This window comes from Onychostoma macrolepis, chromosome 21, assembly GCF_012432095.1.
Source record: "Onychostoma macrolepis isolate SWU-2019 chromosome 21, ASM1243209v1, whole genome shotgun sequence".
Taxonomy (NCBI): Eukaryota; Metazoa; Chordata; class Actinopteri; order Cypriniformes; family Cyprinidae; genus Onychostoma; species Onychostoma macrolepis.
In genome coordinates, this window is record NC_081175.1 from 2,757,294 (window position 1) to 2,785,000 (window position 27,707).

Genomic DNA, 27,707 nt, shown 5'->3' on the forward strand with positions numbered 1-27,707 from the left:
CTGTTCTTTTTGTGGTGACCCTAATGAAGCTGACACGCAGATATTTTGGATTGAATTCTCTAATGTTATCAATCGCAATGTGTTCAGGGATGTACTGTTTGGCTTCTTTAACATACAAAAAGATCAAATTAATGAATATTTTATTATTAACATATTATTACATATTCACCGCAGTAAATTCACTCATCTAAATCCTTTATTTATTGTTTTTAAAATAGAGGTACAACAGTGTATCCAAATATTTCATCTTCCAAGAATCTTAAAAACAGTTCATTTATTTCATCTTTTTAACTTATTTTGTTAAAGCTTTGTATTGGATTATTTACTTATTGTTACATACATCTAGAAACGGTGCTTTGCATGTAATGTCACCTCTTTGTACGTAATGTTGATATTTTCTGTACTTTTATCTTTGGTACCTTGGCATTAATAATAAAAAGAAATTAAAAAAGATGCATTTACATCAGTGCAAGTTTTTTTTAATTTTTTAAAATTCTGATAAAGAGTTTTATCTTATAAATCTACTAAGTTACTTCTCCTAGCCAAATATGTGGCCCTGCACCACAAAACCAGTCATAAGGGAATGAATAAATAAGCTTTCCATTGATGTATGGTTTGTTAGGATCGGACAATATTTGGCTGAGATACAACTATTTGAAAATATGGAATCTGAGGGTGCAAAAAAATCAAAATATTGAGAAAATCACCTTTAAAGTTGTCCAAATGAAGTTCTTAGCAATGCATATTACTAATCAAAAATAAATTTTAATATATTTATGATAGGAAATGTACAAAATATCTTCATGGAACATGATCTTTACTTAATATCCTAATGATTTTTGGCATAAAGGAAAAATTGATAATTTTGACCCATACAATGTATTGTTGGCTATTGCTACAAATATACCCCAGCGACTTAAGACTGGTTTTGTGGTCCAGGGTCACATATCATATCCAAAAGTAAATTCACTAATAATAAGCTGCATTTTAAGGTGTTTTTAGAGAGTTGCAACAATAAATGTTCTGTATGTCAGAAAATACTAAGGCGAGGAAAACACTTGTTGTGCCTTTTTCAGGATTTCCCTTTAAAATTATTACTTTGGATTTATTTATTAATTTGCTTACTTGATTTTCTAAATCTGTTTTATTATTATTATTATATGTGTTTGTTCTCCCATCTTAATTATTTATTATCCTTTTATGTATCGCTTTATTTAGGTTATAATTGAGTTTTCTTTCTCCTGCTGTTATCTTTGTTCTTTGTTATATTTCTTGATGTTCTGTTATAATGTATTTATATTTGTTATTTCATTGGTTAATTAATGAAAAAAAGAAAAAGAAAAAAGGATGAGTTTACATCAGGGTTATCTTCAACTAAAATCCAAACCAAACGTGTGTATTACTTGAAATAAAATAGACATTAGCTAAAATAAAATAACAATATAAAAATGTGTTTTATTTCAGCTAGTATTTCTCATTTTCTGAAAATAGTTTAAAATATTTTAACATTTAAAATAACTAAAGCTAAATAAAGTAAAAACTATGACATGACAAAACACAATAAAAATACTAAAACTTTAACTAAAATTATAAATATCTATTTTAAAATATAAACAAAAATTATAGTAGTATCTCAATGGCTTCTCAATTTAAAATTTGCAGATGATAATGACATTGTACGACTATAATTACGAAATAATAACACAATAATAAGCCTATAACACACGACACAATATAATCGGAAACCATTTGTTCTGACTTTCTGAATTTTTAATGTAAAAAAAAAGTATTTTCTCAGAGGTTGTTTAGTTTTTGAAGTCGATTTCTGTGTATGAAAATCACAACTATAGTGAAAAGGAAGCGTTTGTGTAACACCACAGATGCCGAGGTTTACCACGTGTAATACATGTTAATAGACCAAATAGATTGTGTTGGCAGATAGACTAATTAAATTAAAAATAGACAGATGAAGACTCTCCGAAGCTTTAGATGGCACGCTTTATGTTTCCAGGCTCGACCTTAAACCGGAAGTCAGATTCGCACGAGCGCATTCAAAATGGCGACTCCCATGCATAGATTGATCGCTCGAAGACAAGCGTGAGTTATTTTACACAATATACGAGTTTTTACATGTATTCATTGTGTTAATTATCCCTGTAGTCGTCTATTTGAGTTTGTGTTGTTTTAATATGAAGTTTCATGTCGTTTAGTTCGAGGCTTTACCAGCAAAACTCGCAAACGCTATCTGTTGTGTTTATCTTCTTGAACTAATGGATTACTATGTGGCTTCTCATTATTCCTGCAGGGAGGCAAACAAACAACATGTTCGCTGTCAGAAATGCCTGGAATATGGACACTGGTCCTATGAGTGCTCTGGGAAAAGAAAGTATCTTTATAGACCTTCCAGGACAGCTGAGTTGAAAAAGAGACTAAAAGACAAGGAGAACAATCCTTCAGATGATTTGGGGTAAGAAACGCAACAAAACACAACACACGAGTAGCAATATTGAATGTACGAGTCGCTAATTTATAAATCAAGACCCTTCGATGATAATAACTCGCTTATGTATTACCAATATTTCAAGTTAAGTAATGTCTAATAGTGTCGTTTTTGTTGCGTTTTAATTACGGTCTTTATGCGGACAGCGACATCTAAAGGGGGGGATTTTATTGTATATGGTATTATACCGATGTTTTTGTTAATATAAATTGTTTTGGTAGTCTCCTGCCCAGGGACAGCAGATGAAATCTAGCTCTGTAGCTAATTCTGGGGCAGTTTTTGACTGTCTGTCAAATAACAAATCAAATAAATAAAGGCGAAAGCGCTGAATGCAGAACTGTACACTGCATGTAATGCTTGAAACCACCTTTTTCCTGCGCAAATTATGTGAGTAACTTCCGTCTACACTGTAAACAATCAGCAAAAGGTTTGCTCTATGACTGCAATAATAAGCATTTTCAAAAACTGGGTACAATGAGGTGACGTTATTATACTCGCCCTTCAGCCATTGATCATTAAAAGGAAATCTAAAAGTGTAAAAGCATTAATAAATTACTTTCAAGATACCAGCAATAATACGGAACATCATTATAGTACTGTATGTCTATAGTTCGTAGCAATTAGATTTTACAGCATCCGTGTGAAAACAAACCTGGAAAGAGACGTGAGGATTTGGGGAGAAAAATGAAAGATTCTTAGTGCATTCCAGGGAATTGTTCATGGTTTATATCGTTAATCAAATCAAGAGAGCTGACCACAAATGCACAGTGTAATATACCATTACTATACTATACATATGTTGTCTATTCTTCATTTACTTACAGCGGAATACAAAGGAACCATGAAAATAATCAGGAGGAAAATAATGCAGCGGGCTGAAAAGAGCTGTTCTATAGATATCGTTGTTATATCACGTCACATTAATATACCAACGTAACGTAATTCTCCTGACTACTGAAAATAGTCAGAATGATGGATAAGGATTATTTTCAATCTTATGATCCCAAACCGGAAGTGCCTCCCATAATTTAAAACGCAGTAGCCTCGTTAGGAAAAAGGTGGATAGAACGGACAACCACAATCAATATAGACAAGTTTATTAGTTCTAGTTGTTTTTGAATAATTCCTACACAGCCCTGAATTTTACATTTCTTTCATGCTGATTTGCAAAAAAGGCCTAATATTACCTAATTTGACAATGCTGAGCTCTAATATATTAATAAATGCTTTCCATCACAAAATAAGAATCATTCCTATATATAGAAATCTTATCAAAATAACAAAAAAAGTCAATTTGTCATTAATAAATATATATATATATATATATATATATATGCTCCAATTAATGAACTTTATAAATACTTAATTTTATACATTTAACAAAGCTTTTTCCCATAAAATCTGTGGCTGTCTGAATATAGCAGAAAACATCTGGCTTGTGTGTTTGCATTATCGTCTGTCACTGGCTGTGATTCTGGCCATGAAATCAGGATTAGTCATAAAGTAATGATTCAGATGTGTGAAGATGGGCTGAGAATTAAACCTATAGGCCCAGATTCAGACAGGAATCATGTCTTTGTGGTGTTTTTCTGCTGATTAGAGCAGTGGTTTTCAAACCTGTCCTGGAGGCACCCCTGCCCTGCACATTTTGTATGTCGCCCTTATCAGACACACCTGATTCAACTCATCAGCTCATTAGTAGAGACTGCAAGACCTGAACTGGGTGTGTCTGTTAAGGGAGACGTACAAAATGTGCAGGGCAGGGGTGCCTCCAGGACAGGTTTGAAAACCACTGGATTAAAGGACAGTACAAGACAATACAAAAATGCTACAAAATGCATCATAGCTTATGAGAAAGTGTGACAAGAGGAAAACATGCACTATTTTTGGAATCAGCACCCTGAATTAGTAGGAAACTAGTATCGGATTTGATTCAGCGAATATATGATGCAGGGCGTTGTGTTATTAGTCATGTTAAACACCTGAAAGCCTCAGTCACATTTCAACTGTACTTTCTTGACACTTTTTAGTGCTGGAGTAATACCACGCAGTGAGAAAAAAGCAAAGAAAAAAAGGTGAGTCACTGTCTTTTTGGGAACGCCAGTGTTCTCTGTATAAACATGTTATGATTAATGCATGATTGATGCATAGTATGCACTTAGAAATGTTATATTACTTTGAGGGAACCAATAAAGTAATGTTTTTGTTGCATGCTAGGTCTGGTATGAACTTCATTTCATTGCTCTTGTAGGGTTTTACAAGTGTTTTGAACGACTATAAAATTTATAGTATATTTTTGCCCAAAACAATGAGTCAGATTCTTTGATCATACTCCTCTTTATATCATTCATCTTTATATTTATTATGATGATTTTTTTTTTTTATGATTTCGAAATGATTTCAAAGTTTGAGCCCTTTGATTCAGATGTATAATTACAAAAGTGGCACATTTGAATTAAAGAAATGTTTAACAGTGTAATAATTTGAACTAATGTTATAGTTGGGTTCATTTCTGATTGTTTTTTTTTATTATCAGTTGTTATAATTGATTACTTATACCATAATAATGACAGATTATTCAAACAATGTTTATTAACAATTAGTGCTGTCAAACGATTAATCGCATCCAAAATAAAAGTTTTTGTTTACGTAATGTGTGTACTATGTATATTTATTGTGTATATATAAATACACACACATGCATGTAAATATTTAAGAAAAATGTTTATATTTTAAATATATTTATATATAATTAAATTATATGAATATAAATATAGACATATTTTATATCATATTTTATATTAAATATTTTCAAAATATACTGGGTATTTATATATATATACATAATAATTGTACACAGTACATACACACACACACACACACACACACACACACACACACATATATATATATATATATATATATATATATATATATATATATATATATATATATATATATATATATATATATATATATATATATATATATATATATATATATATATATATATATATATATATATAAAAATAACTAACAGATTTGGGCGCTGTGGTGTAAAGTAGCACTTATAGCACATGCTGTTTCCTTTTAGGTCCTCCTCCAGTTCCAGCAGCAGCAGTAGTGATTCGTCCAGCTCTTCCAATGACTCTTCCTCGGACAGCAGCGATTCCTCGGGCTCCTCATCCTCGTCTGAAGACAGTAGCAGTGACAGCGATGACAGTTCCAGCCCTTCTTCCTCCTCCTCCTCGTCTTCCTCCAGTTCTGACTCTGATTCTGGTTCCTCAAGCAGTTCTGATCAAGGCCCTCCAAAGAAGAGAAAAAAGAAGAAATGAGGGTCCAATTAATCTGAGTCAAATACAGAACTCGTGTCATATACATCATTGACAGTACTGAGAACACACTGCTATTGAATATGTGAGAGTAGGGTGGGAAGTCATGTATGTAAAGAAATTGAGAGATATGTATGTATATTGTCATCATTTTTTGCAGAATGTGAAAATCAAACACATCCACTCTTGCATTTGCTTATTTACAACTTTGTTTTCTCTCCTTGAGAGTGTAGAGGTGTCTCAAGCGTTTAAAATACTGCAATGATTTATTCATTCAGTTGGTTTCTTTTGCATCGTTTTGACCTTAAATGCATTGTTTTTAAAGAATGACCATTAAGTAGGAATTGTGGCAGACGTAGAGGAGTATTAACATGGTCTTCATTTTAATGTGGTCTTATGAAATAAACTGATTTCTTACAGAAAGAAATGTACCTTTTATGGGATATGATGTAAATGTGAAATGAGCGATATTAAATAATCTCTTGAAAATGCAACACGTCTCATTAAAAAATATCACAAAATGTTTAATTTGCAGCCATATTTTTACACACTCCTTAATAAAAAACAATGGATGATCAGAATACTTTGAACTCACAGCACTGCAGATAATAATTAATAGTTAAACACAGCTTGATAAAAATGCATTTACAAATATATAGTATGCTGCACAAATATGTGACCCTGGACCACAAAACCAGTCTTAAGTCGCTGGGGTGTATTTGTAGCGATAGCCAAAAATACATAGTATGGGTCAAAATTATCAATTTTTCTTTTATGCCAAAAATCATTAGGATATTAAGTAAAGATCATGTTCCATGAAGATATTTAGTAAATTTCTTACCGTAAATATATCAAAACGTCATTTTTGATTAGTAATATGCATTGCTAAGAGCTTCATTTGGACAACTTTAAAGGCGATTTTCTCAATATTTAGATTTTTTTGCACCCTCAGATTCCAGATTTTCAAATAGTTGTATCTCAGCCAAATATCGTCCGATCCTAACAAACCATACATCAATTTCGAAAAATTGACACTTAAGACTGGTTTTGTGCTCCAGGGTCACATATAATGGCAAAGTAATTATTTCTATTAAATTTAGGGCTGTCAAATCCAAAATAAGTTTTTATTTACATGATATATGTGTGTGTACTGTGTATATTTATATGTGTATAAATACACACATACATGTATATATTTAAGTAATGGACATAATATAAATCATACACAGTATATATGCCTACATACACAAATGTAAATATATTTTTTAAATACATGTATGTGTGTGTATTTATATATACATATAAATATACACAGACAGTACACACACACATATATAATGTAAACAAAAACTTATTTTGGATGTGATTAATCGCGATTTATCGATTTGACAGCCCTAAAAAAATTAATAAAAAAAACAGAATTTACATCATGTTTATACCGTAGTCCAACGATTTAGTAATTAGATTATTACCTGAATAAATAAAAAAAATCTGATTTATTAAATTATATAAAATCGTTCACTTTTGCGTAGCAATGAGCAACAATTAAAAGCAAACGCCTTTTGATAGGTATTTAATGCTTTTTAGACACATAGTAGAAACTGAAATCGTAAATAATAATAATAATAGTAATAATCTGAGGCGTCGCTGAACAAATGCTGTCTAGGTAGTCTGCACTCTGGATTTGAGACGCAGCCCTCTCTGAGAGGACGCGCTCGTCACGTGACCAGGTTAGTTTACGAAGCCGAAATCAGCCAGATACGCGATGATCTCCCGAAAATGATCGTGATCTGCTGGAAAAATCTGTCCGACACAACCATGACGAGCAGACGACCCTCAGCGGTATGGCTCACTTAAACGAGCTGTGTCTTTTAGAGCATTTTCGTGTTTCTTGTTGGTGGGTGACACATTTATTGGGACGCGACAGCAGATCAGTGTGGAAGCGGACAGAGACAAAGGGAAAGGCTTTCATAGCTAGAATGCTTCGGGCCTAAAAGAAGCCAAGAGGTAAGTGGGCCATAAATCGGGCGATTACATAATTGAAAAGACCCACGCTTACGCGCACACAGTAACATTTGATCCTTTATTCAGGAGATCAATTGTTACAAGTTGTTAACGAAGCAGAGCTAGCGTTGTTCCTCTTTCTACGTGTGTGTGTGTTAAAGTGTTTAGCTAACATGCGAGCTGTCCAATCCTGAACACATCGACTAGACAAAGCATTCCTAGAAACATCCTTTTATTTATTTACTATAAATTTTCGATCAGAATTATCGAGGCCAGTCCGTGATTGCAAACGTATCATCATTACACGTTTCCTCATATCTAGCGCCCTCAGATGTAGCGATGCCATTTTTGGCACGTTTAGTACTAGAAATTAGCTTTTACGTAATTTCAACGTATTTAAACTTGGTTTAAATTAAATTCGCGGAGTTTTGCCACCATCTACACTTCGTTAATTGCTAATGGGAGAGTGAAGTAAACACACCTCGTTGACCGGTTCAGTAGCTCTACTGTTTTTTGTTTGTTTTATTTAAATGTATATATTACCGTTATATTCGTTGAACTTTTGACTCCAGACTTAAATTTTTTGACTCTGACGTTAGTGCTTTAAACGACGGACGTCACGACGTAACAATGTTTCACGTTCCGCTGAAGTAGCTTTGGCGTCACCAACTTGACAAAATGTAAACACTAGTAACTTGTCGAATAGATTTTAAAAAGATCACCTCAATTCGGTTCAGACTTGGTACTGTTGTGAATACTTGGCACGTTTGGTTGTAGTTAGTCATTTTATTTGGCATTAACCTTTTAAAATAAAATGATTGTTTAGGTGTGATATGTTTGAGAGTAATTCTTGCCTGTTGTCAGTGTTCTTATGTATTCTTTGCATGTGTTTTCTGATGTACCATCTTTAGTGCGTACTCCATGTACTTTTAAGGGCAAATCTATTGCATTATCCTTGTTTGGAGGCCATTTTAAAGTCAGTAGCTAGAGCAGAAACAAGGCTGCGTTTGGAGCTGCGTACTACTGCTTACTGTGGTATAAAGTAGACATGCTCTGTGTAGTATGCAAATTATCTTTATGCACTGAATACTCTGGTAACCTTCTGCATTTGTGGTGTGTTCCAGTTTCCTCTGCCCTGCAAAGTGGACTTCATAGGGTGTTTGTTTAGTGATTAGGAGTGTGTATTCTCAGTCCTAAGGGCAATGCGAGAGTGCATCAGCATCTTGCTTTTCTGGACGTAGAGAAGAGCACCACTTCAGTGCTACGTGGAAAAATTGGGTGCAAATAAATGTTCATGTTGATAGTGGCTGTTGTATGCGAGTATAAAATGCACAAGGTAGCTATGTGAGTTATAACAGTAAAGAAGACCTATTGTTTTTCAGTAAAGTAAAGTGAACAGAATGCACTGTGCTGGCTACTGTATCCCACAATGCAATGGTTCAACCCCAGCTTCCATACAGTCCAACAGTCAGGTTCCAGAAGTGAAAATCTGTTTATTTTTTCCGTAGGGGAATTGGTTTTTAACATTAACTTAAAAAGCTTTAAAGACAGACCTACTGTGAGCTATGAAGTTGTTAATCAATAGTATATGCTATTTGTCTGCATAATTTCAAAAATCATGTTTATCAGTGGAATTCATGGTGGAAAACTACATTACCCATGATTCTGTTTCAGTGTTGGAAACAGTGTTGTGCTGCTTAATATTTTTTTTTTTTGGGAAACCGTGTTTCTTTTTTCGGATTCTTTGATTGAATAAAAAATGTAAAGTTAAAAAGAACAGCATTTATTCGAAATATAAATCTTTTCTAACAATACGAGTCTTTGCTATCACTTTTTATCAGTTTAACACATCTTTGCTGAATAAAAATAATAATTTCTTTCAAAAAAAAGGAAAGAGAAAATTTACTGAAACCAAACTTTTGTAGTGTAGATTGTAACAAAATATATATATTTTTTAATATTTTAAAGAATCCTGACAAAATAAATAAATAAATTACAGGTTCCAAAGATATATTAAGCAGCACAATTGTTTCCAACATTGATAATAAATCAGCATATTACAATGATTTCTGAAGGATCATGTGACACTGAAGACTGGAGTAATGATGCTGAGAATATTCGATGGAAGGCGTTATTTTAAATAAAGCCTTGATGAGCAGAAGACACTTATTAAAAACTATATATATATATATATATATATATATATATATATATATATATATATATGCATTTTTTTTTTTTTTTATAATGCATTTTGCCAAAAAAATTACAATTAAAAATTTGCTTCTATAGACATATAATAGACAAAAAAAAGTCGCTTTACGTTGTATTAAAATCCTCCATGGCTTTTAGCATCTTTTTCTCGATTCGTTGTTTGACCAAACTATCAAACGCTAGCACATTTTTACACAAACCGTGATTAAAAATGAGAAATATCCGCTGGATTCCACCTTCAGAAGTAATAGAGTTTTACGCAATCTTGTGCACTAAAATGCTGTGCAAACATTATCTGGCGTGTTGCTTAAATTCGCTGCATAATTTCCCAGCTAACTCATGCAGACCTGCAGGCTCCTGGCACAGATGCAAATCATGAGCTGGGACAGACCTTGTGCTGCTTATGTAACCAAACTAAACACACACACACACACACTCCTGCTCGTACACCGTCATCAGAAGACGTGCACACAGAAGAGTCCATCGTGTTCATTGATAAGCCAGTGACAAAAGGTGTATTGTTGAGCTCAGCGCAACCCGTGTATAAATACCGTTATGGCTCTTGACTCTCTGCAGGGCTTCCTGTTTCAGTTGTGCTGCGTGGCTTGACCATTTCCTCCGTCTGTGTTTATGACTAGAAAGAATGTGGCTTACACTTTGCAAAGTTTTGTCTCTGTTAGTTTATAAAGCTTCTGCAGCGTGCAGGGATCCAGCAGGCCGTGCTACAAGTTCTGTTATTTCTTTTGAGAGCAACCTTTGCTTGTGGTTTGCAGCTTGAGTGGGCCTGGATGAGGTCAGAAGAGCTGGATCATTCATTTACTGCAGTCTGTAAAAGGAGTAAAAGCCTGTTTTTCAACATACAATTGGCCATTCTTGTTGCTCGGCCCGAGGCCTGCAAGTTTCCTGTGCATATAATACGGAAAGTTTTACGGATTATAGAGAGTTACAGTTATAGATGTCAAGCATTGAGAAATCAAAATTGTTTGATCTTTTAACACGAGGTCATTCTACTTGAAAACATGCTGTATAAACTCATAGCAAAGTTCTTTACATGAGTAAAAGAAACTATGAAGAAACGTCTTGATTCTGTTAACTTAACGGCTGATGACGATAATTAAAAAAAAAAAAAAAAAAATGCCAAAAATCATCATGGACCAATTGTACAGTTGCATTTTAGTTTGCATTTTACCTGCCCTCAGTCTTGACATCATTTAGTGAATAGACCGCAGTCCAAAAAATGTTATTGAAGTCGACAAATTATGCAACCGTGTCAGGAGTGCAAATGAAAACATGCATTCAAACAGAATTTCGTACCTTTTAATATGTAATGGCAATCACAAGATGAATCCTATGCATCACACTTCGCTAAACTGTTTATGAAAAGCCAGTGAAAAACATTCAGAAGCACTTTTTTGGTTCTCGAATGTGTTAAACCGCTTCTGAGAAATATTGATATGGTCTTCATTATTTACATCGGAGTTTGTCCTGAAAGATTTTTACCCTGCGTTGCTTTCCAAGAAATTATGCAATCAGAACATTTAACCAAAAGTGATCTTACTTTAGTCAAATGAACCACCTCCAAAGTTGCTGTTGTTGTTTTACAGGGTGGTTTTACTTGTAATATCCTAGAGATGCTGTATACTGCCAGGCATTGGCTTTTTCAAAGAAAATTTGAATGTACGGAACATATGGTAATGAGTTGTTTATTTTCCAATGATGTTAATTTTCTGCATGTTTTCCCTCCCATTCTGCAAGAAAAAGAGTTTGGCAGGAACAGCATTTTTATTTTTTTTGTTATAGCTTCGTCAATTTTGAAACATCGTGAAATTAAGAAAGTTTTATGTACGCAAAAATTGGCTCGGGTAGATTCAGTGAACTTATTCAGTGAAGGATTCGTCAAGCTGATTCAAACCATTAGTGTAAATGAATCATCGCTCTTGAAATCGACTAAACTGGTGTTGTGTTGGTTCTTGCGTGTGGCGCGTGAGGACAAAACAACACTACTGAAGGATGTCTGCAGTTTTTGTTTTATCTTCATCAAATTCAGACTGGAAAATTACATTTGTATCGAGCAAAATGCATTATTTTGTCGTGGCAAACGTTGTCAGTTTATCATTTTAATCAACATATTTCCCAGATTACTTTCATTTTATAAGGTTTACTAACAAAATTAGATAAAATTTTCCAGAGAAACTCAGTCGTTTAGTAGGTTTTCCCCCTTTTTCCCATCCACAAAGTACCTCGGAAACACAGACTGTGAAACGAGCAGCACATGCACCGGGCTCTGGGTTGGTTGCTTGTGTGCGTGACTCTGGCACACGCCCTGAGCACACAATCCTGAGAGATATCGTCACATAGAAAGTCAAGAAATCCTGTGCCGTCTGTTCACTTAACACCAATTCACAAATACGGTGTAGAATGGAATAAATATGGAAGGGCCGGTACTTTCTGAAAAATGGTGTTAATTTTTTACAGTTGAGTGCAAAGGACTTCTTTAAAGAAGTTAATATTGCACAGATGCAAGCGTGTGTGTGTGTGCGGTTTACTGTCAGGTTATTGCAATGCAAATAGTATCGTCTTAAAGTCAGCCTTAAAAATGTTTTGTTGTCCATAGTAGTACATTAGTGTCCAATCTGACCTAAGTGCTATATTGTCTTTCTGTGCTTTGAACTTATAAATTGAGACAAGCTCTTCTTTCAGGCATGATAAAAGTTTGCTTAAAATTGAGGCAGAATCTTTCCCAGTGCTAAGGGAATACTGCTTTACAACAACTAAAGTGTTCTCTCAACTACTTGGATATATTTGCATTTTAACAAGGGAAATGAAAAAACATACAATTTGGTTATACCCATAACTTTATTTGCATGTTACATAACCATGCATGTCCTAGTTTAAAAGCTTAAGAGGCAAGCTCCTCACTGGAGATGTTGGAAGTCTGAAGCGTTTTGAATTCCCTTATTAAAGTAATTATGGATCTTGTACATTGCTCAGATTGACAAACAAAAATGGTCCGTTTACCTCTTTAAGTATTGTAGCAATGCGTGAAGTTTCTTTCCAACCTGGCAGCGTTCAATTGGTCAGCGTGGATTAGTAATAATGAGCAGTTCACCAATAACACGGGGAAATCTTTCACCCTCACGTGAAATTACAGATCACATGGATTCCTTTTGAAATGACTGGATTCTGTCTGTGGAAATTTACAGAACAACCTTAAATGTGACTGTACTTTTAGCTGTATGATTAATAGGATATAATAAAAAATATATTTTTTTCACAATGGTGCTGCTAGCAGTATAAAATTAAGAAATCACATGAATATAACCATTTGAAATAATTGTAATGCCGTTAAGACGTCAGACTAGTGTCAACTTGACATGTAAAAAGTTCAGTGTTGATAAGCTTAGTTCATTAAATCGATTCAAATTGTGATTTAAAGGATTGTAGTTTGCGATTCACATGTCACTGTGTCCCTTTTAATGTTTTAGTTAAAAAAAAACTTTTTGTCTGAACACAATGACATAAAAAGGACAATCATATAAAACTGGATGATATAGGGGATAAATATTAAAACTAATATGTGTATTTAAGGGGCTGTTTTTTAATTCCTATGCGCTATTTTTCCATTGATTTCTATGTAAACGCGCTGGACGGCTGTAGCACTCTTGATTAGTCTTCTGATTGGTCCGATGTCAGTTTATTTGACAGCAACATGGGGAAGGAGACATTCTGCGCTGTGCTTTTTTAAAAACCATTTGCGTTTTTAGACGCATTCTGTGTGAACAACCCCTAAAATGTTTTATTTGATGTTTCATTGCACTGAATTGAAAACGGGGTGAAGAATTAAAGTGATAGTTCACCCAAAAATGAATATTCTGTCATTAATTACTCACCCTCATGCCGTTCCAAACCCATATCACTGTGTCCTAACTACATGCGATGCCACGACACACAATAAAAGGTATATTTTCCACGTTAATCTGAGTTTTTCTCCTAGCTAGCCGCAACACGCAAAACTTTTCAGAAACGGTTTCTGTTTCCGCGACGTCGCAGCTGGAACAACAACATCATACAAACTAATGACAGTGATCTCAGGTACAGATTATGTGCTTTATTCAAAGTTAAATGTGAGTTTTAATGTCATATTGCATGGCATTTATAGCCATACTGAAAAAAAAACAACAGATGGTTCACCTCAGCTCTTGAAAATAAATAAAAGCAAAGATAAACGTTAAAACTGTGACTCACTGCGAACCAACAAGCGTATTCCATAACAAAGATGGTATCAGTCACTCAGTATGTACATTTAATGATGTTAAAAAGGTTTAGTATTTATGAATTGGATTATAAACTTATCCATTTAGTTGCGAGTGCAGGGCGCTTCCAGGAGATCCCGCCCACGCACACTTCTGATTGGCTGTGATATTTGATTGATTCTGTCGCATCGCTGTGTCGCGTCTAGTGTGGACACCCAAATTGCTTGTGGCTGGAATCTTATCGCGTGTTGTTTGGACACGGTGTTCTCGCCTGCCTATTTTAAGATACATATTTACAGGCTAATTACCATCGACCCACCTGGTCTAATGTAATGTGTCTTTTTTGTTCACATACTATATATATATATATATTTTTTTTTCTAGAATTATACCAAGTCACAATGTAAAATGAAACTGTTTCATTTGCAAACATTTGTTCCTATCATTTGAGTGTGTGATGACCTGATATCAGTGCAATTTTTAAAATAAAAAGTTTGGGGTCACACAACTTTTGCCTCAATCTCCTACTTTGCTGCTTATTAATAGTTAATAAGGTAGCTGTTAAGTTTAGGTATTAGTGTTGGGCAATATGCTTAATTTTCATACGTGGGCCAGTTGCATAAACTGCTTACACTGAAAAGTTAGTCTGGTAATTCTAGTGTAATTAAGTGCAAAGTAAGACTGATTAAGACTTGGCTAGCTGCTAGTTGGTCAAACTAAAGACACCGTTTTAACAGAGTGGCTGTGTTTATGCAGCTGGACCCAGAATAGTTAGTCAGAATTGTTTTTTGGTGATTGCATCTAATTGCCTCATCACCACCAGGGGTTTACTGACGATGTTTTTGAGGTGCTTTCCCTCTGGACTCTGTGAAAAACTGCATCTGGCCCTTTAAGGAAACCAGTGTTGATGGTGTTGGCTCAGGCCCAAGTGGGGGAGGGCATGTGTTTACTGAGAGACAGCAGCTGATTGGCTGCTGCGATTCTTAACATCACAGAGGGGAGTGGCTGACTGGCATAAAATAACATGTCCTTATAAGGGCGTTGGTGGACTGCACCATTCTCCACAGCACACAGAGGGGTGTTTGCTCTCAGCAAAAGAACTTGTGTAGGTAACATCATGTGGATGTAATATTGATCAAATGTAGAAGGATGATTAGTGTTATTAGTGCATTTTGTTTGTTTTTTGTTTTTTTCACTTGATGGTCAAATGGTTACTAGGAGTTGTAGATTTGGCACAGATCCTGATGCTCCAGTCCTCACCTGTGTGCTGTAGCGGTGTCTCCTGTTTTCAGCGCAGTGGTTTGTTCCTCAGACTGACTGTAACCTCCCCTCCCTGAGTCAGATTTATCTCAACTCCCAGGAAATACAGCAGCGACGATTGAAGTGTGAAAGCTGCCGATCAAGAAGCTGTGCCTCAAAGTGGACGCTACTAAACGACAGGGAGCCGTAGCTGGGAAGAACCATCGAGTTGTCTGGAATTTTCTCTCTCAATCCTCTTCCAATGGTTCACTGGTTGAGGCCATGGCCTCTCAGTCAGGGTAAGCACTAGCACCAGCCATGTTCTCAGTGAGTAACTCCTGTAGTAGTCACGGCAAAGTTTTAGGCCTTCTCGCAGCAATTTGCATACTGTTGTTCTTTTATGTCTTTTGATTAGTTTTATCTCACAGACTTTAATGCCAAACTGAATCTAGTCTTTGCACTGTAGCAGCTTTGCCAAAGAATTAGAATATTCTAGACAAGCCGGACAGATCATATAATCTGGATTATATTACAGTCTGAAGCACCTTTTGAATATAGAGTTATCAAAATGTTTTAGACGAACATGCAAAAAAATGCTTTTCGGGATGTGTAGAAATCAGTGGAACTCGTGTAAAAATGTAAGATGTCAGTACCTACTCACGGGTTTCATGCTCTGACTAGATCAAAACACAAGTAATTCTTGCCCACTCTCTAGAAACTGAATCATTCCAGTCAAAAGAGATATAAACTTCCCAGCAACACACTTTGACTGTTGTATGATCACCAGCCTACTGGAATAAACACCCTGGCCTCAGTTTTACATTTGCATTATCGAATATAAAGGAGAGCCTTGCCAACAGTATCTTACACACTCAAGTGTTGATTTAACTAGCTTTTGCCATTTCTTACAAGGTTAGGCCACCCACAAAATGTAAGTTCAATTACTTTCTTCCGGGGAACACAAAAGGTGATGTTTTGAATAAATTTCATGCTGTTCCTTCATCACAGGTGTATGTTTTCTATATATATATATATTTCTGCTCATCAAGGCTACATTTAATCGAAAATACAGAAAAAGTCTTATTGTGAATTAAATAATGCAATTTAAAACAGTTTTCTATTTTAATATACTTTAAAATATAATTCATTTTTGTGAGTCAAAGCTGTAATTTCAGCATCATTACTCCGTTCTCCAGAGTCGCATGATCCTTCAGAAATCTTCCTAATATGCTGATTTATTATCAATGTTGCTGCTTAATATTTTTTTGGAACCTGTGATACTTTTTTCAGGATACTTTGATGAATAAAAATTTAAAAAGAACAGTATTTATTTAAAATAGAATATTTTTTGTAACGACATACACTACCGTTCAGAAGTTTGGCGTTAGTAAATTATTTTTCTTTTTTTTTTTTGGAAGAAATGAATACTTTCATGATAAAAGGTGATGGCAAAGGCTTGGATTGTTAGAAAAGATTTCCATTTTGAATAAATGCTGTTCTTTTTAACTTTTTAGTTTTGCTGGTCATTCTGTGTTTTAGTAAAATAAACTAACAATAATATGGATAAGTTAATACTACTGCTAGTTCTACTACTAACGACGTGAAACACGCTAAGCTCTAATGAGCTGCTGGGTTATTGAATATTAATCACGTTGTCTGCATTCGCCCAAACTGATTTGCTGAAATCTGAACGTGGTTGATTAATAGGTGAGCCAATGAGATTGTAGTTTTGTGCATTAGTTCCGCCCACTACTGAAGGACCCCTCTTCTGCTGTGAAATCTAGCACTGTATTAGCCAGTGGCTAATGATAGACATTATTTAGTCGCATTTTGTGGAAATTTAGTTGCATATGTGAGTGATTTTACTCGTGTTGTAGATGTCGTGTTTGGAGTCGGCGTTGCGGAGCGTAGTTTCTTGTTGTTTGAGAAATTGTGATATGGAAAGTTCATATTTGGGAAAACTATGAACGTCAAGCCCAAAGTATACTTCTCTTGTGTGCATGCTACTATGTGACAGTTTTCATCATCAGCACAGTCCACTCATGTGAGCATACACACCCTGATTATTTTATTTTTTAATATTTATTTTACAACTGCATATATTCAAGTAGCTTAATGCTCAAATAAAAGCAACATGCATATGTTAAATCTGTCCATCCACACTCATAGTGGATCATCGTTCAGTCATTATTTAGTAGTCGTCATTTACTCGCCCTCTTGTTTGTCCAAACCTGTATGACTGACTTCCTTCTGTGGAACATGGCAACTGAACAGTTGCTGGAAGCCATTAAATTCCATAGTATTTTTCCGTACCGTGGGAGTCAATGGCTACCATCAGCGTTCTTCAAAAATTATTTTGTGCTCAACAGAAGGAAGAAAAACACAAGGGTGAGTAAATCATGACAGAATGTTCATTTTGGGTGAACTCTTCATTTAAATTGTGCAAATTCCATGATTTCAATTCATTAGGCATGTCTTTTTGTATTTAATTGACCATTAAAATAGAACCCAGAACGTTTAAACCGAGACCATATGGAATTTGGCTAAAAATAAAGCTGAATTTGGCAAGAAAGTGCTCTATTTTCACTTTGAAAGCCTTGCACTCTAACAGTTTAGGTCTCTATGAAATCAGTGGTGTTTTTTTCCAAATTCAGTTTTATTTTTTACTCAAATTCCGTATCTTCTGTTTTCATTTTTCTGAATTCCATTTTAAGGATAAAAAAAAAAAATGCATGACTGATTGAAATCCTGAAGCTTACTAACACAACAGAGGTAAAGCTAGACAGCCATATAGATCAAAACCGTAAGAAGATGAGTACATTATGACAGAGTGAGGTCCTTTAGTTTTCACTCAGCTGCTGGCACTGTCAGGTTTAGGTGTACACACAGACAATCAGCAAACTTCATTAATGCTTGTCCAGAGATGGTTTGACTAATTGGATTTTGTTGCAGTGTCTGTGTCAAATCGGTCATTTGAGTGGTTTTGTCGTGCAAACGCTCTCCCATTAGCACGTTCATTGAGCTTTCTCGACACGGCTATCAACTTAACAAAATAAACCTTGACGGGATCTAATGCATCAAAAGTGACTCCCCTTAAGAACCACCCTCGACGTGACGCTGCGCATCTCCAAACCTCAGCGTTGGTGATCTAATCAGTGACGCTTTCCTTGTCAAAGAGAACAGAGAGAGAGATTTAATTAATTGCCCGGTAATAACATGTTTTTTTAGCTCTTACACAGTTTAATTAGCGATTTGTTTACGGATAATGCTTTAATGCAGTTTGATTAAAGTGTCCGTTAATTTACCTTTCCTTCCTCTCTTTCTTTCTTTCTTTCTTTCTCTTTTGCTTACCTTGTTTTTTTTCTCTCTTTGATTTTGTAGTGAAACCGTAGGTAAAATAAATCTGTAGTTATGGCTTCGGCCACTATAATTACTCCTTTATTGCCAGCTTTCTATACCTTTACCTAAGAAATGAGCGGGAAACCTGCATATCTATCGACGTAGTTCATTAATAAGCATCTGTGCAGCATTTGCATATGTTTCAACAAGAGTTGTTTTCAACCTGTTGTGGTGTTGAATGACATTTTAGAAAATTATCTGAATTGCTAATTTTTTTTTGTCTTAATATTTTAACGTAAAATCTGCCCTTTTCAATGACGTGGGCATGGTCTTTGCTAATTACTAAACTACAGACCAAGTTTTTTGGGAAGTTTCTCGATTACTCAACCCTCATTTAACCAAAGGCACGTCCCTTGTGAATCTTAAACTTTTGAAATCACCTTTTTTTTTTTTAAAGGTTTCTGTTTGCTATAGTTTCATCAGAACTTCCATTCTGCTAAATATGGGCCGAATGTTGTCACTACTCTAGTGAGTCCTCTCATTATTAATGACGTACAGGGAGATAATGATGGTGTAAATGTAATATAACGTTGGGTTAGCCGAAGCACGCAGCGTACAACAAAGATGGACAGAATTAAAGTCAGTATTACCATCAACTTTGTCTTATTGAATTCTACATGACTGTTGTCTGTTATTCTGTAAGATAGTCCAGGCTTGTTTTCTGAAGGGAAAGCACATCTGATTGTCTCCAGTAATCCTGTCTATTTGTTTCCATTTGTTGTTCAAATGTGTAACTTTATCTTGGTAGATCCAGGTGTAGATCAAGGTGTCAGGAAGCTATTTTTCTCTGCTTCTTCACTGCTTAGTGACTCTTAGTGTCTCTGTTGTTAGCAACATGAACCGTGAAGACCGGAATATGCTCCGTATGAAAGAAAGGGAAAGGAGAAATCAAGAAATCCAGCAGGGAGGAGAGGCCTTTCCAGCTAACTCTCCCCTCTTTCCTGAACCTTATAAAGTAAGTTCATTTTGTTTCTTCTTTTTTTTCCTCCCCATTTGATCATCAGTTACTTATTTATTATTTTGCCCTCTAGGCCTCATTTAATCTTGGGTTGTTCCTTTTTGGCTTCTATTCTCAATTAATCTTGCTCTTTAGCAGAAAAACCCTTACAGATAAAAGCAATGTGGTGATGCAGCAATTTTGGTCATTAAGTAATTATTGGAAAAATATGCGTCATGCTAACTTGACAGATGGTTGCATTGTCAAAAAAAATTTTTTTTTATTTATTTTACATGCAAAAACTGTATCATTTACTGCAGTATTTAGCTGCAAAATTACAGGAAATTTCCCATTGGATCTCTTGACATTTTTCAACATGTGGAGGAAAGCCAATAGGTAAAATGATCATTATTTACAGTGTAATAAGAGATCACTGTTATATAAAATGCAAATACTAAGATTCTTCAAAGTAAATTGTTAAATGTAAAAGTTATCTAGTGACAGCTATCTGTTTATTGGCCAATTAGAAACAGTTTCCAATCAGTGATGAAGATTTACTATATAATATGTATCTATCGCTTTGTGCTTCAAACAATTCCATGGCACGTGTCCCAAAAGCCATGCGTTTTTTTTATTGGTGACAGGTTTCATTTGCTATTTCAATCCTAACGGTTATTACAGGGCATTTTATGGGTAAGTACTTGCATTGTTGCAAGCATCAACTTGACATTTTCGTTAATAGTATGGCTGCTTATAAATATGTTTGGCTGATTATAAAATATCTGCTGGTTAAATCTTCTGTCGCACACTTGCTAGTTCTGCAGGAATACGCATTGTGTGGTTAAGTTTGCAGCTGTGAGGAAGGAAAGAACATTTGACTTATTTTTCAGTACCGTGGTCGAAGGAATTGCGTCATTTTACATCAGATGATCTCAAGTGATGAAAGCGTTAATATCAAGACGGTACATTTATTTTGTTGTCCTTGTTGGTTGCAACATGAACTCCGAACTTTGAGGATGCTTTGTTAATGGAATAATTTTCGACTTTAATTGAAGTTAAGTTTTTGAGTTTGTTGAATTTTTTTTTTTTTTTTTTGTTGTTGTTGTTGAAAAGTTGACATTTTCGCTAATTTTGTTTTGCATAAATTTACTTAAGCTCATGAAATTGCCTCACAAGCACAGTGTCTTTGCTGTGTCGACACATTTCCTTTTTAAACAGGAAGTCTGGTACATAAGGACTTTTATCACTCTGTTTGTTTTTTGTAACCGTGTTTTACTGCTTAGTCAGCTTATTGAGTGGAAATGTGTCATTAATATTTTAACTCTATTTTTAGCCATCAGATGCTACAAGAACCCATTTAATTTCATTGCATTCCTTCTGACCAATTTTTATTTTTTTTTAGATGGCATTTCAGGATGTGAAATACTATCAATGGACTAAAACTCTACATTCACGGGGGTTTTCATTCTAATTGGGCTGATATAAAGCTGCAGTGGGTGGAAAAAGGAAACGTATGTAATAGCCACATAGGTTTCGCTAAAGAAGATTACAGTCTAATCTTTGCTGCTAACCAGCTTTACACAGCAGTAAGTGCTTTACTTTTGTGGTGAACCTGTCATAGGATGCAAGAAATGCAACCTGACGGGTAGAGAATACAGACAGCTGCAGTCCCGTTATTACCTTCATATTCCCTTTGGGGTGAGATGAAGTGGTGTGTGCTATCGGTGGAAAACCCCTGCTTTGACGTGTCCACCGGTTGGGCTGGGACGCACTGTATTACTCCTTTATTCTGGATGAACTCATTGGGGGTAGTAGTGTAAAAAAATACTTTACATAACAATCTGCTCCTGCATGCTTGATTCGAACATTCTGGACAGATCAAGTTATAAAACAGGACAGGGAATATTGAATCATAGTGCCTTAATGGTCATGTGATTCAACATTATCTCTAAATCATGTTTAATTGTTGCAGGGATCAGACAACACAGTGGCCATGTTCTTTCTGTGACATTTCTAGATGTATGCAGTGTAATGCGCAGATGAAATTACGGCATTTGATGAGTTGTTTACAGTTACCTTTTTGCCTTACTTTCTATTCAAGTTTTAAATCATATGTGTTCTTATTAAATATCCACTAGAAAAGGACTGTTTTACACAGAAGAAATTAATTGTAGCTAGAGACAGGCTTTAAAGCCTTTTGATTCTACACATTTGCCATTGTAATTTATATAGTTTCCATAATTTTAACAACGGTATTTTTAATAAGAACATGGTAAGCACAGACTAAACCATGTATGATTCTTCACTACCATGGTTAGATGTAACTATCCATGAGTTTTATAGTAAAAAACAGTAGCCTGAAACTTTAAATACAAAATAGAATATTCAGAAACTGCAATAGTTGTAACTATATTTCCTCAATCCCTTTAGTATGTTTAATTATAGTGATGCACTGAAATTTCGGCGGCTGAAAAAGAGCAGTTTCTGGTTTCAGGCGAACTAGTTTTGGAAATCGTTGACTGAAACAATGACATTTAATTGGCACATTTTGACCGTTTCTGTGGGAGTTTCATGCACACACACCGTGGATAAACTGCAACAGGTAAACATTTCAGCTGTGTGACACTAGTGCAATTTAGATGTAATCGACACTACTATGTCTAAAAGATCAGTCTTTTCATTTATGCTGTTTTCTGTTGATGCATGAACTTTGCTAAAGATTATTGGTAGCTTTTGAAATGTGCTGTCTCATCAGTTTTTCAACTGCAGAAAGACTTTGTGAAAACCACTTGTAAACAATGTTATGTAACGTCACATTTAATGTCCAAAAACTCAGTCAGCTAGAAAAAAATCAATCTATAAAGGAGCATTTTGCTAAATATATGCATATTCATATAAGCATACTCAACCTGTTATTTTCACTATTTAATGTACGTTTGAATGAATCTGTCATGAAAAAGTTATTGTTTGCATGTTTATTTTTCAACAAATTTTAGAAACATAATTGTTATTAGCAAACTGTCTTGTGCAATTTAAACGTTTATGCAAGTCAGCTTTTATTTGAGTGTTGATGATTAAATAAATTTGATAAATTACTTGATTATTAAATAACGTTTTTCCATTTTTGATTTTTGACCAAGTGCATCCTGAATTTTCGAGTTCGACCCAGAATTTTCATTTACGGTGCGTCACTTAAATAACTATATGATGATATATGAATATGCAATGTTTTGACTTAAATGCCAAGGTTAATGGAGTTAGTTACTACAGTAAATCAAAGAGGGCTGGCGAACCTTCTAGTGGCTTCAGGTTGACTTAAACGGCAACAAAGGTTGTAAAATGTGACCATTTAGTCAGCTCAAATAGACACATTTTGAAGTTTGTGAAATTGCACACACAGACTTGAATCCATATTTTTATATGGCACTAGTTGGTGTCTGAGTCGCACTCATCTCAAGTTCTTTTCTCCCAACAGTCCTGCAAGGAAGATAAACTCTCAAGTCGCATCCAGAGCATGCTGGGAAATTACGACGAGATGAAGGAAACCATCGGTGAACCCCCAATGTCCAAACTCATTCCCAAAGCCTCCAGCTCCTCCTCGGACGATAAATCCGGCCAGTACGCTGACCAGCGCGGCGGCACCCAGAGTCAGAACAGTAAATGGACTCCAGTCGGCGGCATCTCTTCCGCTCCCAGCTCGTCGTCCTCAACTTCCTCCTCCTCGCAGAAGCGCTCATCCGTGCAGGGCAGCCACGGCAGCAGTCAGCGCAGCGGCGGTCAGCGGCACGAGCGAGACTACAGCAGCAGCAAGAAGTCCAGCAAGCACGGCTCCGAGCACAAATCCCACTCCAGCCCGGCTAAGGGCTCCATAAGCACCGGCGGACACTCGCGCGTCCGCACCAAGTCGCCCAGGGACAGGGACGCCAACTGGGACTCGCCCTCAAGAGTTCATTCCTTCTCCAGCGGACAGCATCCCAGCCAGAGCTTCCCGCCCTCGCTCATCAAACCCAGCTCCATGCTCCAAAAACCCACTGCCTATGTGCGGCCCATGGACGACCGGGAAACGGCCGAACCCAAGACCTCCTCGGAGTCGTACGGCGGTCAATCGCACGGCAGCGCCGTGGGAGAAATGAAGCCCAATGCCAAGGCTTCCCTCACCAAGCTCAAGATCCCGACGCAGCCTGTCGATGTAAGTCGTGCATGCTTGCTTGCTTCCCCGAATATTGAAACGGAGCTTAAAGACAAACTATAGCGGATTTCTTTTTTCGTTTTTCAAAAGTATGTACCTGTGAATTTGCAGTTTTGGGTGTTGAATTTAATTCCTTTTCCCTTGAAAAAGTAAAGGAAGGGATTGCTCTTATTTCTTTCTGTAATTTAATTAGTTACTATACACAATACAATAATGAATTTAACATCAAAATTTAAAGTGTAACCTTAAAATGCATGCTTTTTATGTACCCGTCTCACTTTGAATATTTTGGTGAGTTAATAAGAATATTGATAACACTTAGGTGTCCAATTCTCACTATTAGCTTCTTGGTTATTAGCATGAATATTACTGGGATATTGGCTGTTTATTATTACTTAAAAAGCACATATGTGTCCCTGGACCACAAAACCAGTCTTGAGTCGCTGTGGTATATTTGTAGCAATAGCCAAAAATACATTATATGGGTCAATTTTTTCAAAAGAGTTTTCTTTTATGCCAAAAATCATTAGGACATTAAAGATTATGTTCGATGAAGATATTTCATAAATTTCCTCTGTAAATGTCAAATTTTTTATTAGTAATATGCATTGCTAAGAACTTCATTTGGACGACTTTAAAGGCGATTTTCTCAATATTTAGATTTTTTGCACCCTCAGATTCCAGATTTTCAAATAGTTGTATATCGGCCTAATATTGTACTGTCATAACAAACCATACATCAATGCAAAGCTTATTTAATCAGCTTTCAGATGGATGATGTTTAAATCTCAATTTTGAAAAATTTACCCTTATGACTGATTTTGTGGTCCAGGGTCACATATTAATGTCTTATTCTGCAAGACCTTATTCTAAATCCTTAATCCTACCCAATTCTTAAACTTAACAACTACTTTACTGAGCATTAATAAGCAGTAATTAGGAGAATATTGAGGCAAAAGTTAATAGTGAGAATTGGACCCTAATCTAAAGTGTAATAATTTATGTAGTTACTTGAAAGAATTAAAAGAACTGTTTCATGTATATCCTTGTATCATTAACTTGTCGAGGTTGATATAGGATTTAGAAAGTAATTAGTAATTAAATACTTTTTGGAGAGAGTAATTTGTACAGTAATCTAATTACACTGTTGAAGATGTAATTGGTAACTAGTAATTAATTACTTTTTTTTTTTTTTTAGAGTAACTTGCCTAACACTGCGAATTTGTTGCATAATTTGCCATTCTGACATTGAAATAGGCTATTCACGCAGATCCAAAGAGTTTTAATATATATATATTTCAAAGAAACTGACTGTCTTCAGAAATGTTTTTAGTCACGCTTTAGTTTGGGGACAAATTCTCACTGTTTACTAACTATTAACTATAACTTTTCCTCAATAAACTACTACCTTACTATTAATAAGCAGCAAATTAGGAGTTTAAGTTTTAGCATTAAGGGATCTTAAATATGCTTATGCAGAATAAGACATTAATATGTGCTATAAGTAGGGTTGCAAAATTCCGGGAATTTTCGAGACTGGAAACTTTCCATGGGAATTAACGGGAATATATGGGAATTAATGGAAATAAACTGGAAATTTGTTAAATTGCAGGAACTGGGAACTTAAATGTAGTTGAGAACAAAAACTTGCAGCATAATCTTGGTTAAAACAACCAGATTTAATGCAAATTCAGTTTAATTTCTACTCTACACATTGCTCAATCGCACACTGCTTACTGCGGGGCTATCGAGGCCACGCCCCCTACATGCACTGTGCTTATCTACCATTACATGCACAGATCATTTCTTAAATCCTGCACACAAAATATCAAAATGTCCATCTTGGCAAGTATTCATATAAATTATATGAATATTACAAAAAATGTTTAAAACTTCCTTGTGCTGTGTGTAATATACTGTGCAACTAAATTAGGCTATACCATAGTAAAAACAAATACACTGACTGAACAAACATTTAGGTGAGAGAATAATAAAACAAAAGTCTAAAAATGACCCTCCCCCCACACACAATCCTCTCTAGTCACCTAAGAGGTGGATTCCCCTCCTTTTTCTCTGAAGCCGCACTTTCTGCATTTGAGCCCTAAGACTACATCTGAGTTTTGATACTCTAAATATATTTGATCTATGGGATTCACGTTTAACTAGTGAATACCAAAAAGTGTTTATACAGTAGCTAGACAGTTTATGAGGTAGGCTATGTGCTATATAGCTCAAGCTGTGATGCTCCTTCTGCTAGCAAGATTTCTGTTATCATACAGAAGTGCAGTACTGGTCAAAAGTTTGGACACATTACTATTTTTAATGTTTTTAAACATTGCATATCTTTTGCTCATCAAGCCTTCATTTATTTGATCAAAAATACAGAAAAAAAAACAGTGATAATGTGCAGTATTGCCGGTGTTCCAATTTAAAATAATGGTTTTCTGTTGTAATATACTTTAAAATATAATGTATTTCTGTGATGCAAAGCTACAGTCTTCAGTGTCACATGATTCTTCAGACATCATTCTAATATGTTGATTTATTATCAATTTTGGAAACAGTTGTGCTGCTTAATATTTTATTATTATTATTATTACCTGTGATTCTTTTTTTCAGGATTCTTTGAATAAATAAAAAAAAAACATTTATTTAAAATAGAAATCCTTTTTTAGCAACACACTACCGTTCAAAAGTTTTGCTAACACTACCGTTCAAAAACCCTAACTATAAGTACTAATAAACAGCTAGTATGCTAATAATATGCATGCAAATAAACAACTAGTTAACAGTGAGAATTGGTCCCTAAATTAAAGTGTTTTTGGTAGCGCTTGCTTTACTTAAAGCCTTTATGCATAATGCATTATAAAGGTCTATGTAATGTATGTCGTAATGCATTTTATCTTTTCGTAAGTACTTGTAACCAAAGGTAAAAAACGAACGTTTTTTGCGCGGATTTGCGCAGCTTGTTAGTGAACAAAGGCTCTGTGTGATAAATGCAGCTCCATCTGAAATCACGCACGTGATTGAAATTACCGCTGATTACAGAACCGGCTTTATTGACAAGATGCGCATTAAATATTGCATGCGATATATCGTGCAGCCCTAATTATAACGTTTGTTTTTTTTAAAATGCATTATACTTTCAAAAGGTGTAGAAATTAATAGAAGTAATTAACTAATTAAGAAAATTAGTATAATGTATTATAACTGTGGTTGTAAATATTCAGCATACAGTGCATTATAAGTTGCATTACAAGGCATAATTAATGCATTAAAACTACTTTGATAATGCATTGCATATAAAGGCTTAAAGTGCAGTTACCTCCATATGATGCCGAATAAAGAAGTGTTTATAAGTGCAGAGTTGTGTACCAGGGTGACCACTATATTTCTGCTTTAACATAAGCGCCACCTACTGTCAGAGACTTGCATTTTCAGTCAGTCACTGCATGTCTAGAGGATTTTTGAACAAATTAATAGATCTGGAAAAAAGACATATCATTGCAGTCTTGCACAGTCTTGTGTGTGATGACAGTACGCAGAAGTTGCACAAGTGCATGTTTTTATGACATTAATATTTTTTTTTTTTTTTAGTTTTTATTTGTGTACATGCTAGGTGTCACAATGAGGCTGTCGT

General features: G+C 35.2%; 2 protein-coding genes across 4 annotated transcripts in view; both read left to right on the plus strand.

The window, feature by feature from the left end:
- The first annotated feature begins 1,999 nt into the window (after positions 1-1,999).
- On the plus strand, positions 2,000-6,367 carry zcchc10 (zinc finger, CCHC domain containing 10). Its single transcript, XM_058758307.1, has 4 exons — positions 2,000-2,097; positions 2,306-2,467; positions 4,531-4,575; positions 5,595-6,367. The coding sequence occupies exons 1-4, from the start codon at positions 2,057-2,059 to the stop codon at positions 5,833-5,835; spliced, it is 489 nt and encodes a 162-aa protein (XP_058614290.1). The 5' UTR covers positions 2,000-2,056; the 3' UTR covers positions 5,836-6,367.
- Positions 6,368-7,506: 1,139 nt separating this feature from the next.
- Positions 7,507-27,707, plus strand: part of aff4 (AF4/FMR2 family, member 4) — a 46,651-nt gene continuing 26,450 nt past the window's right edge. Inside the window, exons 1-3 of one of the 3 annotated variants that reach the window (XM_058757871.1) lie at positions 7,507-7,839; positions 19,773-19,896; positions 23,354-24,067. In XM_058757871.1, coding sequence (XP_058613854.1) covers positions 19,777-19,896; positions 23,354-24,067 — 834 coding nt within the window. In that variant the 5' untranslated portion in view covers positions 7,507-7,839; positions 19,773-19,776. Of the gene's footprint in view, positions 7,840-15,573; positions 15,842-19,772; positions 19,897-23,353; positions 24,068-27,707 lie in introns of those variants that run through there. The other 2 variants (XM_058757872.1, XM_058757870.1) reach the window with 2 other exon arrangements.